This window comes from Engraulis encrasicolus, chromosome 6 (assembly GCF_034702125.1).
Source record: "Engraulis encrasicolus isolate BLACKSEA-1 chromosome 6, IST_EnEncr_1.0, whole genome shotgun sequence".
NCBI lineage: Eukaryota > Metazoa > Chordata > Actinopteri > Clupeiformes > Engraulidae > Engraulis > Engraulis encrasicolus.
In genome coordinates, this window is record NC_085862.1 from 44,798,564 (window position 1) to 44,814,999 (window position 16,436).

The 16,436-nt window shown below is 42.4% G+C and overlaps 3 protein-coding genes across 4 annotated transcripts; all 3 read left to right on the plus strand.

Annotated features, from left to right (window-relative positions):
- Positions 1-4: 4 nt before the first annotated feature.
- On the plus strand, positions 5-2,551 carry LOC134451343 (deoxyribonuclease-2-alpha-like). The gene is made up of 7 exons (XM_063201738.1): positions 5-89; positions 225-328; positions 573-738; positions 847-931; positions 1,157-1,315; positions 1,527-1,718; positions 1,921-2,551. Exons 2-7 carry the CDS (start codon positions 228-230, stop codon positions 2,259-2,261), a joined length of 1,044 nt encoding a protein of 347 aa, XP_063057808.1. The 5' UTR covers positions 5-89; positions 225-227; the 3' UTR covers positions 2,262-2,551.
- A 1,193-nt stretch (positions 2,552-3,744) lies between these two features.
- rpf1 (ribosome production factor 1 homolog) lies at positions 3,745-10,478 on the plus strand. Its single transcript, XM_063200254.1, has 9 exons — positions 3,745-4,090; positions 4,276-4,332; positions 5,068-5,148; positions 5,235-5,330; positions 5,568-5,721; positions 7,089-7,171; positions 7,446-7,627; positions 9,983-10,109; positions 10,242-10,478. Exons 1-9 carry the CDS (start codon positions 3,818-3,820, stop codon positions 10,281-10,283), a joined length of 1,095 nt encoding a protein of 364 aa, XP_063056324.1. The 5' UTR covers positions 3,745-3,817; the 3' UTR covers positions 10,284-10,478.
- Positions 10,479-10,931: 453 nt separating this feature from the next.
- Positions 10,932-15,625, plus strand: spata1 (spermatogenesis associated 1). Of its 2 annotated transcripts, none has more exons than XM_063200255.1 (12): positions 10,932-11,220; positions 11,351-11,457; positions 11,543-11,660; positions 11,741-11,794; positions 12,144-12,552; positions 13,449-13,590; positions 13,703-13,763; positions 14,148-14,220; positions 14,485-14,610; positions 14,926-15,107; positions 15,204-15,302; positions 15,392-15,625. In XM_063200255.1, exons 1-12 carry the CDS (start codon positions 11,188-11,190, stop codon positions 15,539-15,541), a joined length of 1,554 nt encoding a protein of 517 aa, XP_063056325.1. In that variant the 5' UTR covers positions 10,932-11,187; the 3' UTR covers positions 15,542-15,625. The 2 variants fall into 2 exon arrangements, with proteins under 2 accessions (XP_063056325.1, XP_063056326.1); XM_063200256.1 differs by having other exon boundaries at positions 13,452-13,590.
- The last annotated feature ends 811 nt before the right edge of the window (positions 15,626-16,436 follow it).

Below are 16,436 nucleotides of genomic sequence, written 5' to 3' on the forward strand. Positions count from 1 at the left end.
GTGAATACTCGGGATTATAAAAGCCACAAGGACTATGAAGCCCATTTTAGGACCTTCTCAACTGGCAGCTGAAAGTCCCAAAACTACAGGTGATGCAAACAACACATTACATTCCATTTTCTGCTCCAATGAAAACTTAAGCCATATGTGGCTGTATTGTTTGGTAAGTACACTGCTTTGCTATTGAGAATAAACTGTTCAACATTGTGATTTTGGCAATACAGGAAATGATGACCTGGGTCCTCCTTGGTGTACTGTTGACCGTGAGTGGGTGTACAGCCTCTGTCTCCATCTCATGTCGAAATGAGCAGGGAGAGGATGTCGACTGGTAAGAGTCGATGAGTCCTTGTTTGCTTTTATATGTCAGTAATTCCAAATATATACCTATATTGCTTCTAGAAATACTACTCATATTTTATTATATTAATATATTCATTATATTAATAATAATATTAATATACTATAAGTAATACATTATATTAACAATACTCATAATTCTAATGCCAACAAGCAAACATCCATTGAAGGGACTGCGCATTAATTGAACATATCTGTTCTGTACATTATTTTAGGTACATTTTGTACAAGCAACCATCCATTGATGGTGAGAATGGACTGAAGTATCTGTACATGGATGAGAGCACTCAGGGATGGGTGGAAGGCCAGTACACTATCAATGATGAAAAGAGCGCTGTGGGTCAAACCCTAAAGCCTCTATTCGCTTACCATGGCACAGAGGTAAGAGGAAGGGAATACATATAATACGTAGCATGTCTAGCACTTTGTTGTTGTTTCTCAAAGATTGTTTTTTTTCTCATTAATATTTTTTCCCATCATGGTGGACAGAGTGATAGTTTTGGATACATTCTGTACAACGACCAGCCGCCAGTGCCTTACAGGACAGCCTCTTCCTCCTATGGTCATAGCAAAGGTAAAAGGAATTCACTAAAAGCTCACCACAACCGCAAGGTCTGGAAGAAGGACATGCGGCAGATAACGGCTACATTTTCTGATAAGATTTGCAACATTATTTGATTACTGATAAAATGTGTTTAATCGCTACCATATGGGAGTCAGACATTGTTTTAAATAAAATAATATTGACAGCTGCTAATTTAATGTTCAATGTGTAATTTAATGTTAATGTTCTGCACAGGTGTTGTTCTTTTGGACAAAAATACCGGCATTTGGTTGTCACACAGCACACCAGATTTCCCTGGGGTTGACATAAAGGCTTTCTGGCCAGACAGTGGCCACTATAATGGCCAAACCTTTATCTGTGGGACCTACAAGTATAGTGCTTTCAAAGACATTGGTAAGGTTTTTTGAATGAAGGTTCTTATATTTTCCCACATTAATACAAAACTGATTTATGTTGGGCATGCTCAATTGTATTCAATCAAATTAAATTCATACCCAGCATGCATTGGTGATGTACTTGCCTTGTGATTTTGACCCTAGCTTGATGATGTGCTATATAAAAGGAGAATGACTTCTTAGCTACTGTGTGTTATCTGTCTTCACAGCCATCCAACTCCAGTACATTCACGTTTATTCCTTTGACTCCCACATCCCCTCCTCATTTGACCCGGAGCTACAGTGTGTGGCCCATAAGAAGTGTTATCCTAAGGAGGCCCCATGGTATCGGCAACTCACCATGACCACACTGGCAGGAAAGACCTTTGTCAGCTATGCCAAATACTCCAAACTCCATGATGGTAATGCCATTCAGCTCTCGAGTTATGGCAATCAGGGTGTTGTGCAGGGTTATCGCTCTCTCTCACACACACACACGCACACACACACATATGTATGATCAATCAGTTAGTTGAGTTCCATTGTAAGAAACTTTTCAGAACTTTTACGAACATGACCAGTTTAGACTGAGTGTGCTCCTTTCTGTCATATTTCTCATCCCAGATCTGTACTCTGGAGTGCTGGATAAGTACTTGGGAGGGGCCTTCTACGCCAAGAGCTGGGGCAGGTTGCGCCATCCCCTGCCGTCCAACTGCTCCGTGAAGTACGACGTCTACAACGTGGCGACCATGCAGCTGCCCACCACCGAGCCCTTCAGCGTCACCGTGGACCACTCCAAGTGGACCGTCATGGTGGACATGACCGAGAAGCCGTGGACCTGCATCGCAGACATGAACCGAGAGGTCAGCCAGGAGTACAGGGGAGGCGGGGCCGTGTGTACCGATAACACCGACGTCTGGCAAGCCTTCTGGGGTGTCGTTTCCACCTATGAGCTATGTAACTAACGCCTTAATATAGGCTACAGATTCTCAGTCAACATATAGTGGGCAAGGCCCTGCCGTGGTCTATAACGGTAGGGTACTAGATTACTACCCCGGTGACCCGGGTTTGATTCTGGCCTGTGTCTTTTGCCGAACCTTCCCCTTCTCTCTCCCTGCTCTTTTCCTGTCCCTCTGTAACTGTCCTGTCACAATAAAGGCGTAAAAAAAGCCCCCCCAAAATCTTTTAAAAAAACATAGTGAGCAATAGGTGTGTGCAACTCCACATAAGATTAATAAAAAAATAAATATTTTTATTATGTGGTGTCTGATTGATATTTTCCACATATCATTTTATGTGTAAGCAATGCCATGGCCATGAGAGGCACCAAGTAATACTGTTTTAAAATGGCTTGTGGGTGTTGCTTGGCATAACACCAAGCTGACAATGAAGTGCAAACGTCGTCTTGAAAGCAGACAGTGAGCAGCTGTTTTCCCATACAGAAGTAGACACTTGTACGTGGCCACAGAATCACAAGAGTTTCACCACATGGTTTCATGATGACCTTGTGACCTTTTCACCCTCTCTGGGATCATTCAACACCAATCAAAGATGATCCTGACTTAAAGCAATGTTTCAAACGTAATTGTCGGATTTTTGGGTGATGTTATGCATCTCAAGAAATTACATCTGCAAGTTTGCCAAAGCCATATCAGTGGTTTTCTTAATTGTGTATGTCTTATCAATTCCTCTTCATCATTGTACATTAAAATGGAGGGTACAGCCCCTGCCTTGTTATTTCTTTGTACCCATTTTGATGGAGCCAACGCTGACCACTTGTATTTCCCCCTTCGAGATAATAAAGTCTACATTGACCTTGACCTGTCCACTCCACATTTGGTAAAAACCTTACAATCCAGTGACCACATGAAACTAGGCTTTTCCTGCTCATTATTTAGTCAGAAAAAAGGGAGCATGTTATGGTGAGAGCATGATAATGTCCTTTGAGGTGTGCAGAATTAAGCCTATTTAACTTGGAGTCTCTGGAAGTTATTTGGTTTCACCAACATATAAAACAAATTCCATGGAAAAGGCATCTCCGATGAGATGTGATCATGATTTCAGTCACATGTAGGCCTAGCCAGTTCACCTTTTTATTTTTACATGTGCTCTATAAATTCACTTCACTTGAGCTTGGTCTGCCTAACAGGTGTGTGTTTCTGTATCAGAGAGCATTATAAATTCACTGCCAAGTCATATGTGGATGGCTGGCTCACTTACCTCAGCTGAGTCTGGATCACAGATGGTTAACCAAGGTCAGCAAATTAAGAGAGTGTCAGGATTTTCAAAACTAACCATACCAAGAAAAGAATACACCTTCACATTTCTTCACTCAGGTGCATAGCCAGCCTAACCAAAGGCAACCAATGTTCACTCTACAGTCGTATGGCTCCTCCTCAACGCCAGACGGCAGTGTTGCTTTTGAGTTAGACCATTACATAATGGGTGTTTCCTTTCTCACCCGGAAGTAGGAGAATAGGCGACACATACACACACGTGAGTACAGCACCAAAATACTACCATGGAGTTCGCAGAAGTAGAAGTAACCGAAGAAAACATGGATAATGAGGAGGAATCCGCCCAAAATACTCCGAAAAAGAAAAAAGACAAGGGAAAGAAAGCGGCCAAAGGAAAGAAATCACAAGAAGAAATGGTGAAAAAGGAAGAGAAAGACACTGGCTCGATGGACGCGGCACCTTCCACTGCTTTTCCACCAACATTTAGCGTGTCCGAAATCAAAAACAAACAACGGAGACACATGATGTTCATGAAGTTAAAACAAGAGAAGAAAAAGGTACATTGTTATGGCCGCGTTTTGATGTATCGATGTCAATTAGTTTGATAACTGATGTCATATTCCAGTGCAATGTGCTGATGGGCCTTAATGACATCCATGACGTCTCCATCTAACTTTTGAGAAACAGCTTTCAGAGACATAAAGCTGCAACTAACATTAGTTGGTTTCCATTTCTCTTTCAGCAAAGGTTAGAGATCAGAAAGAAGAGAAAGAAGGAACGGGAAGCCCTTGGTGACAAGGTAAGTTAAACGTTAATATTAAATTTGGCCATGGTAACATTGTGTTGTCTTATCAGTAGTAGGCCTATATAATACCTTATTCTGTATGTGGTAGCTATTAAAAGTAACAGAGAATGTGTATGTAAGAGGTGGTCATTTGGTCTTCATTTACCAGGGGTATAACATACCCATCAGACCACGAACAACCTGCAATCGCAGTTGCTAGCCACTGATTGTTACGGTTCATTTTCAGAAGGTCTGAGTTATTGATGGAATAACCTTATTTAAACCAGTCTTTGGTTTCATACCAAAACATGCATTGAAATCCCTTGAAAACTAGTCCCATTTTATCACTGATGAAGACCCATGTTATTACATTAAAGTGGTTGTCAAAGCCCTATGTAAGGCAACCTGGAACTGAACATGAAAGTTTGAAAGTCCAACTGGGAAACTCTAACTCCCATTGGCATTTTGTCACAGCACACAAGTGTTCACTGCACACAGCAAAATTGCATTTATGCCTCCCCCGTGCAAGGGAGCAGTGTGACGGCCGGGTACCTCAGGGTACCTCAGTCATGGAGGAGGATGGGGGAGAGCTCTGGTTAATTACTTCCCCCACCAACCTGGCGGGTCCGGAGTCAAACCGGCAACCTTTGGGTTACACGTCTGACACCCTAACCGCTTACCCATGGGTGCCCTACATTAGCCCTCCTCATGTGATTCCAAGTGCTTCATGTTCTGTTTGTCTTTGAACAGGCACCACCTAAAGAAGTCCCCAAAACCATTGAAAATCAGAGGATACATGATGAAACCACCGTAGATCCCCAGGATGAAGAGGTACTGTATGGTTGACAATCAGAGATGTTGTTGCAGGACCACTTCAGGCTCTCGTATTGAGTTAACAACCTTTCAATCCTGTTCAGGTTGCCTTTGATGAGGGAACAGATGAGTTCTCCGCCTACTTCAACCGTCTCACAAACCCCAAAGTTTTAATCACCACGTCAGATCGGCCCAAAACGGTATGTCTCCTATGAAAAGTGTCTCTGGTTGGTCTTGCATACGTTGGTGCTTGTATTTCTCAGTGTATCTTGATGAATTTAGTATGTTATTGTGATAATGAAATAAAGTGTATTTTCTCTTCATGGGCTTTTAATTGAAATATGATCACTGTGAAGTAATCAAGAATTATAATAACCCACGCTTATCAGTCCATAATTTCACCAATTCAGTTGCCCAAACTGTCCATTGTTTTCCAGAGGACTATTCAGTTTTGTGATCAGCTGGCGACTGTGATCCCAGACGCACATGTGTACTACAGAAGAGGCTTGGCTCTGAAGAATGTTGTCCCTCAGTGTGTCTCCAGAGGGTTCACCTATCTCATGGTCATCAACGAGGACAGAAAAGTGCCCAGTATCCTTCTTACCAGTGCTTTTTGCTCAATTTCTCTCAACGAGAGAATTTTATGTTGACCAACTGACAATTTATTGTAAGGTTTGTTTCAAAATGTGCAGGGAATGGGTTGAAGAGCTGAACACCCATGCCCCATGGACTGTGCATTCGTTTGACTTTGCTTATTCTAACAACAACGGACTTTACGTTGCTGCTTATTCCTCACTACTGGTTCGTCTGTGTGGGATTAAACTAGTTAAACATGAACCTTGTTATAAATTAGCTATTGCCAGAAAGGCAAAGACCAAGGGCCTCATTTATAAAACTTTGCGGAAGAAATGCGCCAAAAGAGGGCACACGCACGAATCTCAGGATGTACGTACGCAAGAAAATATTCAGATTTATAAAGCATGGCGCACGTACGTTCCACACCGATTTGACTTTATGAATCTCAACTGACTCTGAAGTTGCGGCACATGTGCGCACCTGTGGACACACCCATAATTAATCATGAATATTCAGTAAAACAGCCAAAATGAATATTTATATCTGTGGACGGCTTGCAGAAAGCAGACGAGAGATTTACCACATGTGGAGCAAACAGTTTTATTAAATAGATAACGTTGGGCAATGTTGAGCAGTTAAGTTTGGGAAGTCGTACAAAAAACAAAATCCCTCGAATTGCAGCATGTGGATGGTTATGTTCGCAAAGGTCACGCTATACTAGAGGCAAAAAAAAAGGATGGCATGGTCATGGACATGTAGTATTAATTAAGTTGTGAACAAGGGGAAAAATAGCTGCGTCAAGGAAACATCTCACATGGCATGTCCCCATGTGAAATTCACCGGTAAAAAAAACCTATTCGCTATCTCATCGCACCTCATATGCACCGGGTTTACCGCTGGTCACTGCGCGCAGCTGTCTGCTTTCAGTTCAAAAGGACGCCCCAACTGTCTTAATATATTACTTAAGGCTCTGTGTGGTCTCATAGTGGTGCAGTACTTTGGTAGTAAAGTTTTTTTCAGTGACTACGGTATTACAGCCTTCCACTGGTGGAACGGCATGCATTTTTAACCCACTTTAGCCTAAGCCCTTTTTGGGAAAAAGTGCCCTCTGTCTTTTAAAACCTAAATATCTCAGCCTTCGAAGCACATAAAAATGTGAAGTAAGTTGCATTAAAAAGCTTGGACCCTCATTTTTCATTAGAATGTGTTCAATCAGCTCTAACATACCCACATTGTTAATAAAAAACTGAAATCTCAAGAGCCGGAATGCAGCGTATATGTCGCTCCCAGCCTAAAATGGGTTTAGGAGCTCCATGAGTTTTTGCATTCTGCTACTGTTTTATACCTGGTGCGGTGTTGTCCCTAACTCCTTCCTCCTAAAGATGGCATGCTGCTTTGTCATCTCCCAGATGGGCCGACTGCTCACTTTAAAATCAGCAACGTCAGACTACGCAAAGAGATGAAAGTAAGTGATTTTTTTTGCATTATCATGCCGCAGACTTTTTCCCAAAGCATCTGACAAATGACATACACTCAAGCTAACACTTTGTGTGAATTACTTCATAATAAGAATGGGAACATAAAGTATTAATTACTAATTCATTATTACTAAAATGTATTTGGTGTTCACTTTATTATTATTATTATTATTATTAACGAGTTAAATGTTTTAATGCTTGTCAGTGATATAAATAGGCTTTGTAATGAATAAATGTGGAACTGTTCTACTGTGTCCATAGCGTCGTGGGAAGGAGCCTACAGAGCACTCCCCGGAGGTCATCCTGAACAACTTCACCACACGTCTGGGCCACAGCATCGGCCGCCTCTTCGCCGCACTCTTCCCGCACGACCCGCACTTCGTGGGTCGGCAGGTGGCCACCTTCCACAACCAGCGAGACTTCATCTTCTTCAGGTTTCACAGGTGAGGGAATACCCAAGACAGGAAACTTGTGTCTGTGTTCAGAGGAACACAAGCAATATGGGTGACTAAGGGCAGCTTAATAATTTTAAGAGCAAAAGGCTGTGACTTCAAGTCCTACCCTAATCAGTAGGTAATGGCCAAGGTGCCCTTGAGCAAGGCACCTAATCACGCATTGCTCCAGGGACTGTGAAGAGCACAGGGCGCCAATGGCAAATATATCAATTTTGGTGTTTGTCTTTGACATAATCCACGGTGTTGGACTGTAAGCATAGGCCCCATGTGTGGGCCTTAATACCCTCCTTGTGGAGTCTGTTCTGGACCATTTGAGCAGAAACATGCACAGAAGTGCACTGCAGACCTCCTGACTGCCTCCTGGCATAATGAAGGAGATTCTGATCATCCTGCTGGATTGTAACCATCCTATGGCCATGTGCCATTACCATGTGCCCTGGTGTACTGGCATGTATACTCCCATCTCCTCCATGCTCTGGACACTGTGCAGGGGGACACGGCAAACCTTTTTACCACAGTGCACATCGATATGCCAGTAGCACTACCTGAGGAACTTCAGTGGTTGATTCTACAGACATTGGGTCATGATCCCTTCATGGGTGTGAAACTTTCAAAATATCAACCAGAAAGAGTGAAAAAAGAAAAAAATGTGCTGTGGACACCACCTGTAGAACTATTCTATTTTGGGGGCTTGTTTTGGTTGTTGCCTCTAATTCCTACCCATTGCTTGTTAAATTTCCAAAACAGTACTTGCACCCTCTAGTGTGGAACTTAAGCATTGCATAAATATTGCACTAAATCAGGGGCGGGGAACCTATGTCTCGAGGGCTGTTTGCATGAAATATGAAATATTTTGTGAAGGAATCTTAGAAACTACATTGCAATACAATTAACTGATATTCAGGGGACATAGAGAAGGCGGGGTCTGTTTTAAAGGTGGCTACCCCCAATATAGGCCTAATGTGCAGGGGGGGATTCCTGATTTGTGTTCATAGTACGGCCCCCGGAGGACTTTTACGGCCCTCGGATGAATTTGAAGTGGCCCCTTGTATGAAAAAGGTTCCCCACTCCTGCACTAAATGAAGGAAGTGTGACATTATCAAGCACTGACTGGCTGAGCATGGCTTAGAACAGTGCTAGGCCCGTGCTCAAGGACAGTGGGAATCGTTCTATGTGTTTAAACGTTGTATATATTATTTGTTTTAGAGGGTTCATGAAGGAGACAAATATTTTGCTGCTTTTAGTGAAGGGTGTCTGGAATCTGGTCTGTGACTGCTTTCTCGGCAGCAAAGGTTACAGGTTATCGCTTTGCAGATATCCTCTGTAAAGTTATTTTGTATTTATTTATGTAGCCAAGAATGTGTCAGTTTATAGTGATTGACAATAGTCCACTGCTAATGGAAAGATAGTCGCGCTGGCCCTGCCGTGGCCAAACGGTGGGGCACTCACCTGCCATGTGGCTGTCCCGTGTTCGATTCTCTGCCCGGGCCCTTCCTGACCCCTCCCCGTCTCTCTTCCAATTCGCTTCCTGTCCACCTCTCACACTGTCGAATCACATGAAGTTGAAAAAGAGTTTGAAAAATTCTTGAAAAAAACCCCCAACATAGTCTTATACAACTGTCTTCCGAGGGGCTGTATTTTGTACTTTGTGTCAATCTACACCCAGTGTTCTTTGGCACTCAGGAATTCCATCTCCCCTCTTCCCCTGAGTTTAAAACAAATGGCACATCGACTCAAAGACTACGTCGCCACATTTTACACGTACACGGCGGAAAGGGAAACTTTTTTTTGTTTTTTGACTGGCTGAAATGTGTTTGGCTCAAACATGAAGTACAAACCAGTTGTGTTCAGTACCACACAATAACTCACTGGCTGCTGAAAGAGATGACACTTTAACTAGCCCTTACACAGTCTCTGGAGTCAGTCACTGGCCAGGGTTGCTATGCACCACTTGGACACAAAGGCTGCTGGGATATGTGGTCCTGTGCTCCTTTGTGTGTACATTTGCACATGTAATGTGTGTGAAAAGAACAACTCTTTCCACACAATATTCTGAAAAGCTGTTTAGAAAGGCTCTGTAATTTAAATCATACAATTTACTACAGATTGCCTGTTATGAATAGGCTGTTATTTTTTAAAGATATTTTTGGTGCTTTTTATGGATATATTGTGACAGGACAGTTACAGAGGGACAGGAAATGAGCAGGTAGAGAGAGATGGGGGAGGTTCGGCAAATGACCCGGGCCGCCAGAGTAGTAAACCATTACCCTATCATTAGGGTGCAGATGAACCATGAATAAGCTGTTTCTAATGAGATTTTTTGGCACATGTTGTTTTATTCAGGTACATCTTTAAGAATGAGAAGAAGGTGGGAATTCAAGAGTTGGGCCCACGTTTTACCCTAAAACTTCGCTCTCTTCAGAAGGGGACCTTTGACTCCAAGTTTGGGGAGTATGAATGGGTTCACAAGGTGAGTAGACTAGTCAGTCGTAAGTTATAAAAACATGCTGCAGTTGATGTCTTTTGAAAAGAATTGTGTAAGAGTTATACTAAACTAAACAATGACTAATCTCTCTTTCTCCTCCTCCCCTCTCTTCCACAGCGCCATGAGATGGATACAAGTCGTAGGAAGTTCCACCTGTGAAGATTCCATGCCTGTGCAATGTGCTCTCTCTCTCTCTCTCTCTCTCTCTCTCTCTCTCTCTCTCTCTCTCTCTCTCTCTCTCTCTCTCTCTCTCTCTCTCTCTCTCTCTCTCTCACACACACACACATTATTTTTGTTGTCCAAAATGCCAAGGTTACAATTCATATTTGACAATAAAAATGAAATTGTTCTAAATGTGTGTTTCATTGTGTAGTTATATAATGTATCATCAATCTTTCCAAACCATTGTTTCATCAGTTGACTTTTCAAAATACAATTGGTTTCACTACTGAGCCACCACCAGCATATGCTACGATTATTTGTAGTAGCCTACATGAAGTAAACTTACTGTAACTTTGCTTGATGGCGACTTGGAGTAAGACTATTACTACTTAAATATTTTATTTTTATTTGGCTGTGATTTCAAGAGGTGACCATTGCATCCAACTATTAGGTCTGCTTAGATGTAAGATTTTTCAAGTTTGGAATTGCTGTGACTGAAGTTGGCCTGAGGTATACCCCAAGCATTACTAAGGGACATTTTTATTGCCTCATTAAAAGAGTGCCAACTAGGCACGTGATCAGGGAACCATGACAACCAGACTGACAATTTTAAACAGTGTTGTCAATATAATGGGGTGTATTTCAACGCATCTGCATTATGCCGGGCGGCAAACCCACTTTGGCCACAGTAGCTGGTCTTCCCCTGACGCACATCCTTGGTGTCATGCCACAGTTTGATTACACAAGATTGTAACTTAGCGCCGTCCACTCCCACAGAGACATGACAAAAGATCGGTCTCGCTTTTCAGGTAATAGCTAGAGTCTACTGCTTGAGAACAACTAGAATACTTCAAGTGAGTAAGCCACTGCATCATTTTAATGAAGCGGTTTACGTAGCACAATGAACCACAGGGGAAGACGCGCGAGCTCAGAGGTATGTGGAATGTGGATGCGACGCGCTCTCCAATCAATATATTGTAATACGCTAGGCCTACCAGTTGGTCCACTGATTTTGCTTCAGGGCGGATAATAATGCTGACGCTTGTATTTTTCATCCTGGTCAGTATTTGGAGTTCCATGTCTTCTGTGTGCCTCTTGAGTTGTGGAATCCAAAACTGAATACAATTTCATCTGAAGTCATCGATAACTTTATATCCGCTGGGCTTATTAGGTGAGTAAGATGACTGCGTTTTTTTTTTTTTAACCATCCATGCCATTGAATTGAAACATCCTGATTTGTTACTTCATTATTCAAGAGTTTATCCAGAGATAACACTGAAAGCTCTCAGAGATGATCTGGCTACCCTCCTTGGTGGGGACACCTTTCTGGACAGATACTCTTTTCTGAAATGCGTTGGGAGAAGTCTAGCACTGGTAGGTGTGATGGCTAATAATAACCGTTTAGTTATTCTGTGGGCATGTAGCATATTAAAATACACCTTCTAACCTAACAGGTCAAGGCCAAGCAAGAAAGGGAACTGAAAGTCAAAGCCTTCTCCCCTCCTTATGTAAGTAAAATTAGTCCTACATTATTACAATGACATCATGATATTATCATATGATGTTTAATATCATATTTGTAATAAACACATTTTTGTTATAGGCTTGCATAGTTTAAAGATTGGGAGCCATGATGCATTTATTTTCTCTTTGGTTTTTAGTGAAGAAGCAAGGTTAGAATTGAATAACAGAGTAGTCAAGAGTTGAGTTTCAGAAACCTATCCATGGCACACACTTCAGGAGTAGTAGGACCCAGTAAAGGATAGTTGAATTTTACTCTAAAAGTGTTGTATTGACACTGCAAAATGAACTAAATGTGTTCAGCAGTAATAACTTGTGCATGCGGTTGATCCCCAGGCTCCCCACCCCGAGCTTTACCTGCTGCCCATCTACACAGACCCCAGTTGCAGCACACGGTCACCCTCGCACACCTCAGAGATACACAGCTACAGCTCAAACCCTCAAGCCAGCTTTCGCTCCGAGCCTCTGTCAATAATAACAACTACTGAGGCAAAAGAGCCTGTTCGATTTCCTGAAATTAAACAGGCGTCTTCAATCTCCAACAAGCCCCCAGTTTTGAGTCTGGATGGCGGTCGAGATGGTGGGGATGGGGGTGAGGATGATGATGATGATGACAGTTTCATCTCCACAGAGGAAAAGGAAGAAGAAGAGGAGGAGGATGTGTATTCTTGCATGTTAGGATGGGGAGAAGACCACAGTCAGAAAGATAACCGGCATGGGCAGTTCCAAACCAAAAAGTGCCAAGGTATGTGCTTGATTTGCATAGATGAAGGAGTCTGAGGCAATTCTCAGCGACACTTTATGGTTAATTTATTTTAATTCAATCCTAACGATATTCACCTCACCAAATCCGACCCAAAGGTGCAATGTAACAGTATTAGATATTGTTACCGTTATATACCATTATATTGTTACATACCAGTAATTAATGTAGTCTCATAGTAATGTTGTGTAACCAGGGCCGAATTAAAGATGGCTCGGGGCCCCTAGGCTACAGTTTGCTACAAGGCTACAGATGTTTACCAACAGTAGTCAATTTGGTAGAAGAAGGTACCGCACACTCTTGTCCATCGTGCTGCAATTTATTGACAAACAACGTTTCGGCCCGTATGGCCTTTCTCAACTTTCAAGAAAACTTGAGAAAGGCCATACGGGCCGAAACGTTGTTTGTCAATAAATTGCAGCACGATGGACAAGAGTGTGCGGTACCTTCTTCTACCAAATTGATCCTGCACCCGCTACCTGCACCTCGAAACCTCTGGTGTGCGTTGGTTTCCTCCCTCAAAATACCAACAGTAGTCAACATGACAAATGATTTTTTCAATTGTGCAATTTTTCACTTTTGGACAATCAGGGGCCACAGGCAGGTGGGGGCCCCTGGGCTGCACCACTGTGTGGAAATCCGGCCCTGTGTGTAACCCAACTGTCATTTGATTTTGTGTTTTAATCCACATTTCACATGTACATATTTTGTGCATAACTGAATGAGAATCAAGCTGAGATGTCACAGAATTACTGATATGATTACTGATATCTAAAATGTTTGTACAATATTAGCATTCTTTCTTTGCATGTCTTTCTAGTGACCTTGGTTTCAAACAACCATGTGTGTTAATGAAATGATATTGACATCCTCAACAGTAGACATCTCCACCAAGTTAAGTCCTGCCAGAAGGGCCAATTCGGCAACAAAGAAGCATTCAGTGAGAAGAATCCAAAGTAAAGACTCCGGAGTGCCGGACTCTGTTGACCCAGTGGATTCCAGCTCCATCAGCCAAGACAGGTCAACATCTCATATACATTGTCATTGGCAGACACACACACATACACATACACACACACAGAAATTACACATTTTACTGTGTACGGTTTCTTTCTTTCTTTCTTTCTTTCAGCCATACTGTACACAGTAAAGACAGAGATAACAAAACCAACAGAATCAAGTCTCGAAAAGAGGTAAGTTTGTATTTTCTTTCTTTTTTTATTTAGTTCTGTTTGACTTTCTTTTTGTTTCCAATTGTAAATCTTACACTTTGTTATGCTACACTTGCTGTTAAAAGACAAGGACTTGGAATTGTAATATCTGTGAATAGCAGTCTGGGTGGTGGTGTACATGCTCGGGATGTACTGCCCGGTTGCTAATGACTCATGGGTTCTCGTAAACTGACTGTGAGCTTTTGTGTCGGTCTGGGATTGGCATTGTCAGCAGGTGGTCTGCATTCTTACTGGTGGGTCTGTGCGACACAGACCCTAAAACTGGGCACGTTGTATTTCTGCACAAAGCTTATTTAATGAGATGCTTTTCAAAGGTCAACACCATCTTCTCTTTTGTCTCTTCAGAGTTCCCCTGCTGTAGTCTCCTCCTATACACTCCCTGCGAGGAAACCTGTCGCCGGAGTCTTCTCAACGAACAGTAAGGCCAAATGCTATTCACTCCCATACGTCCAGACTATCCCATGCAGGAACCAGCTCAGTACACTGAGAAAAACATTGCTTACAGGCAGAGGTGCATCTTGCCACCAGGCAAGGCAGGCAGCCGCTTGGGGCCCCCAAACTCCTAGATAGTGATGTACAGCCCACATTTTACCACACTAGTGGCGATTTTGGTTCAAATGCTCATTTTTTTTGCGTTTTCGCTTGGGGCCCCACCTGACCCTAGAATCGCCTCTGCTTACAGGGCAGGAACTGATAGAGGAACTTCGGCTGGTGAGAGAAGAGAGAAAGCAGCTTGAACGAACCAGACAAGAGCTTCTGCGAAAAGGCAAAGACCTTCTGGCTTTAAACAGACACAGGAGGAACCAAGGTATTTGGTTAACCACAACTGCACTGCTAGCATTATTTGATGTGGACAAACCAACATAAGCATGCCTCCCATATTCATAGTGTACACCGTAGGCCTATGCACTGTTTTCACATCAAATCTGCTGAAATTGAATAAAATCTTGAGCTAGCCCTACACTCATGGTTTGACCACCCTGATGAGTGAAAATGTGAGTAAAGAAGAAAGATAGGTAGGGACACTATCTATCTATGCCAAGATATTGAATTTTTTAATGTCTAAAACAGGGCTTGTTGCACTTCTTTGGTCAGTGAAGCCCAGGTCATTTTGTGTCCTCAGCTCGCGATGGGTGGAAGCGAAAGTATTTTGACACTAAGAAGGCCACAGCACCTCTTGAGGAAAAACTGAAAAATGTCCGCCAGGAACTTGAGACTTTCTACAACAAACTTCTCCAACAGCTTCATGCGCGAGAGCAGGGCAGAAATAAACAGAGGCGCCTGGGAAAGGCCTCCAGCATGAAGGTGAGCAAATAAAACTGCAAAATGAAACAAAAATTAATAATGCTGAGATTCTTACTATAAAAAAACATTAACCAATTAACCAAACTCATATTTCAGAATGATTTGATAATCCAGATTATGACGGAAAGCTATGAAATAGACGATTTGAGAAGGAAGGTGGATGACTGTAAAATGAGGCTGGAAACAGAGCATAAGGTTTGTTACATTTTCTCACACTGCTTTTAGTTTAAGTAAGACAGAGGGCATCACACATTTAATGACTTTTTTTTTTTTTTACCTCTTAGCTAAGAGTACAAGCGGCCACTGAACTTCAGACACTGCGGGCGGAGTTAGCATCCAAGAAATCCCAACCTTCTGTTATCAAGACATCTGTGGATGCACAGGCTTGTGCACAGCCATATACCAAACATCCTGTGGTGAAGGAACAAACCTGAGCCCCCCACATCAAGAATGTCATAACCGAAACTAATTAACTTGCATATTTTGTTCTCATTGAAACACTGTTGAGCAAACCATGAGATGCTGTCCGTGATCCACTGCTATTTGTCAAATTTTCTTCAACATTACAAATACACTTACAATACACTTTATTCCAGGGCTGGTGCTGGGCATAGGCAGACAAGACAGTTGCCCGGGATACCATAGTAATGCCTGAAAGTCCAACAGAATTGGAATGTCAAGCAAATTAAAATATAAAACTTAACATTGACAATGATTATTCATGGACAAGCTCAAGCAATTGTACGGCACTATGTTTATAAAGGTTGGAGCAGGCTTCACCCAACAAGTCTTTCTTCTTTTGAGAGTGCTGACCAATATATTGTAAAACTGAAAAGTAAGAAAAGGTGGCACCAAGGATTCTTTTTTATTATTACACAGACGGGTTTCAGCGTTCTGCCTTCCTCGGTGTGCACAGAGAACCAGAGGCCCCAACGAAACAGCACAGCACCCCAGGCATTAGAACCATGGCCAAGGCCCCCAAATACCTTTAAAAAAAAAAAAAAAAAAAAAAACCTTTCGAGCTGAGAATACTTCCTCAAAAAACAACTGAGTATTCAGATACAGTGTAACAAAATAGGTATCTGTAAAGAGAGGCAGCACTTAGCCAGGCCACGCCCTCCTACTGACGCAACACCTTTGGCAGAGATACTCTAGACAGAGATAAGTCATTCCAGTTCATTTCTGGTATCCACTTTCTGTCGGGTGAATGCCCCTTTAGGAGTCCTTCGGTTAGGAGACCTTCGGAGCCCTGAGGTTGAGAATAAATGGAGTCCCCTTAGCGCTGTAGATGGCGGTAGCGTACTTCTTGCGCAAAGACTTCAAAAATAG

Excerpts from the sequence above, each read along its gene's own strand:
- LOC134451343 (XM_063201738.1), top strand. The coding sequence starts at position 228 with ATGATGACCTGGGTCCTCCTTGGTGTACTGTTGACCGTGAGTGGGTGT. Across the intron at positions 739-846 it reads TCGCTTACCATGGCACAGAG|AGTGATAGTTTTGGATACAT; the intron begins GTAAGAGGAAGG and ends CATGGTGGACAG. Across the intron at positions 1,719-1,920 it reads ATACTCCAAACTCCATGATG|ATCTGTACTCTGGAGTGCTG; the intron begins GTAATGCCATTC and ends TTCTCATCCCAG.
- spata1 (XM_063200255.1), top strand. The coding sequence starts at position 11,188 with ATGAACCACAGGGGAAGACGCGCGAGCTCAGAG. Across the intron at positions 11,795-12,143 it reads AAGCCTTCTCCCCTCCTTAT|GCTCCCCACCCCGAGCTTTA; the intron begins GTAAGTAAAATT and ends GTTGATCCCCAG. Across the intron at positions 15,303-15,391 it reads GGCTGGAAACAGAGCATAAG|CTAAGAGTACAAGCGGCCAC; the intron begins GTTTGTTACATT and ends TTTACCTCTTAG.
- rpf1 (XM_063200254.1), top strand. The coding sequence starts at position 3,818 with ATGGAGTTCGCAGAAGTAGAAGTAACCGAAGAAAACATGGATAATGAG. Across the intron at positions 4,091-4,275 it reads TAAAACAAGAGAAGAAAAAG|CAAAGGTTAGAGATCAGAAA; the intron begins GTACATTGTTAT and ends TTTCTCTTTCAG. Across the intron at positions 7,172-7,445 it reads GACTACGCAAAGAGATGAAA|CGTCGTGGGAAGGAGCCTAC; the intron begins GTAAGTGATTTT and ends CTGTGTCCATAG.